Genomic DNA, 1,949 nt, shown 5'->3' on the forward strand with positions numbered 1-1,949 from the left:
GGAGCAGCTCAGAGGAGACCTCCAGTACATTTGTCAGAGTTTCCTGTTCACAGGTTTTCACCTCTTGAGATGGCTATCCTTGCATCCTTTTATCTGGGAGTGCTTCACTGCTGTATTGTCTCTAACCCTCGGCTGTAATGTTGGACCCTCTGGTGGGTGTTTTTAAAGCAGTGGCTGTGAACCCATGACAGTTAATTGATGCAGTTCACTGAGAAACTCCCCCTTCCCTGTGGTTCCACTGGGACTGGCAAGGCTTCTCCTAGGCACTGTGTCTTATACCCTATCTGACATCCTTCAGTGAGTGGTCCTTAGCTGGCTAGTGCACAAGGTTTTGCCTGGTTCTTTCATAATGTTGTCCTCCTGTGATGCCTTCCACAGAAAAGATCAGTGGAGGACCTGAAGGAACGATATTACCACATCTGTGCCAAGCTGGCTAATATTCGTGCAGCTCCAGGTACAGACCTGAAAATCCCAGTCTTCGATGCTGGCCATGAGAGGCGAAGGAAGGAACAACTGGAAAGGCTGTACAATAGGACACCAGAGCAGGTAACCTGAGGAAGAGAGCATCACTGCTCCAAAAGATTTATGATAAGTTGAATCAGTAGGTGGATGAAATAGGCCAGAGGGTGGGAAAGGGAAAGAAAGATTGGACAAGAAAAGAGCGACACCTAAGTACTGCTTTTGTTGTTGAGTTCATGTCTTTTTAAGGGGTACAAAAGGACAATAACTGAGAAGTCTGACTGTACAGGAAGAGGGCTAGGTGAGCAGGGTTATGGTCTCTGGTAACTGCCAACACCACCTCCGTGACACTTGCTGTACTAGTCCTCTGGATAGAAACAAATTCTCAGATCAATGTTCTTATGAGTCCCTGAGTTCCATGGGGAGAGAATTATTTCCTTTAGAGTAAAAATCTTGCCAGAAAACATCAAAGACTGTAAATCTGCATGTTTACTTCTCCTCTTTGTTGAAGCTGTGTAACGGTCCCAGGGTTTAGAGGTTAAGGAACTGTGTGTTCCCCAAAGGCTGGGGGAGAGCATCCTTTTCTGTTAGTAGTTCCCTTTAATGACAAGTTCACATGTGTAATGACTCTGCTTGTCCTTCCCACATTGACAGGTGTGCTGATACTAGGCATAGTTGCTCTAAGTTCTACATACTATGTCTGGGGAGGGGAGCCAGCTTTTCACAGCACTACATTTGCAACTACAGTATTATTTGGGCTTTTTTACTCTTCTGTCTGTGCTCTTGGCCTCTTGTCTGGAGGAGGGATTGATCACTTATGGGTGCTGCTGAAGGGTGCATCATGGATGTTGCGACACAGTACCTGCCAGTTTGTAGACTGGCATTGCCATGGATGCAGGGTTAGGCTATGGAAGATAATGTGCTCTGCAAATCCAAGTCCTCTGCAGCATATTAGGCAGGGGAGCTTAAAGGCATTCCCAGGCTGGCCCAGAGCAGAGTTGTTATCGGTAGATGGCCCTCTTGTCTTGCTAGGCCTCCTCTGCTGCTCTGATTGCCTTTCTGCGCTCTGGTCTGCAGGTGGCAGAAGAAGAATACCTCATCCAGGAGCTCCGCAAAATCGAAACCAGGAAGAAAGAGAGAGAAAAGAGAACCCAAGACCTGCAGAAACTCATCACAGCTGCTGACACCACCACTGAGCAGAGACGTGCCGAGCGCAAGGCTCCCAAGAAGAAGCTGCCACAGAAAAAGGAGACAGAGAAGCCTGTAAATATTTCTCTTTTTTTCCCCTGCTTTATGTTTTTCCTTCAACAATCTAGTGGGATCAGGGCCTCAGCTTTTTAGAGGGAAGCAGCTGCTGGCTGCCTTCTGGCAGATGTGTTTTCGGTTACGTCTTTTGGAAGGCAGAATGGTCTAAGGCAGCCATTGTCAGAATCCTCTGGTGTGCTTTCTGTCTCTCTCCCATTTGAAAAATGCTGGTTTAAGTTCTCTTT

General features: G+C 47.1%; 1 protein-coding gene across 1 annotated transcript in view; it reads left to right on the plus strand.

The window, feature by feature from the left end:
* Positions 1-1,949, plus strand: part of DMAP1 (DNA methyltransferase 1 associated protein 1) — a 28,268-nt gene that overhangs the window by 9,185 nt on the left and 17,134 nt on the right. Inside the window, exons 5-6 of the mRNA XM_009584830.1 lie at positions 379-546; positions 1,537-1,722. Coding sequence (XP_009583125.1) covers positions 379-546; positions 1,537-1,722 — 354 coding nt within the window. The remainder of the gene's footprint in view (positions 1-378; positions 547-1,536; positions 1,723-1,949) is intronic.

The sequence above is a fragment of the Fulmarus glacialis genome, unplaced genomic scaffold, assembly GCF_000690835.1.
Source record: "Fulmarus glacialis isolate BGI_N327 unplaced genomic scaffold, ASM69083v1 scaffold46769, whole genome shotgun sequence".
In the NCBI taxonomy this organism is placed as follows: domain Eukaryota; kingdom Metazoa; phylum Chordata; class Aves; order Procellariiformes; family Procellariidae; genus Fulmarus; species Fulmarus glacialis.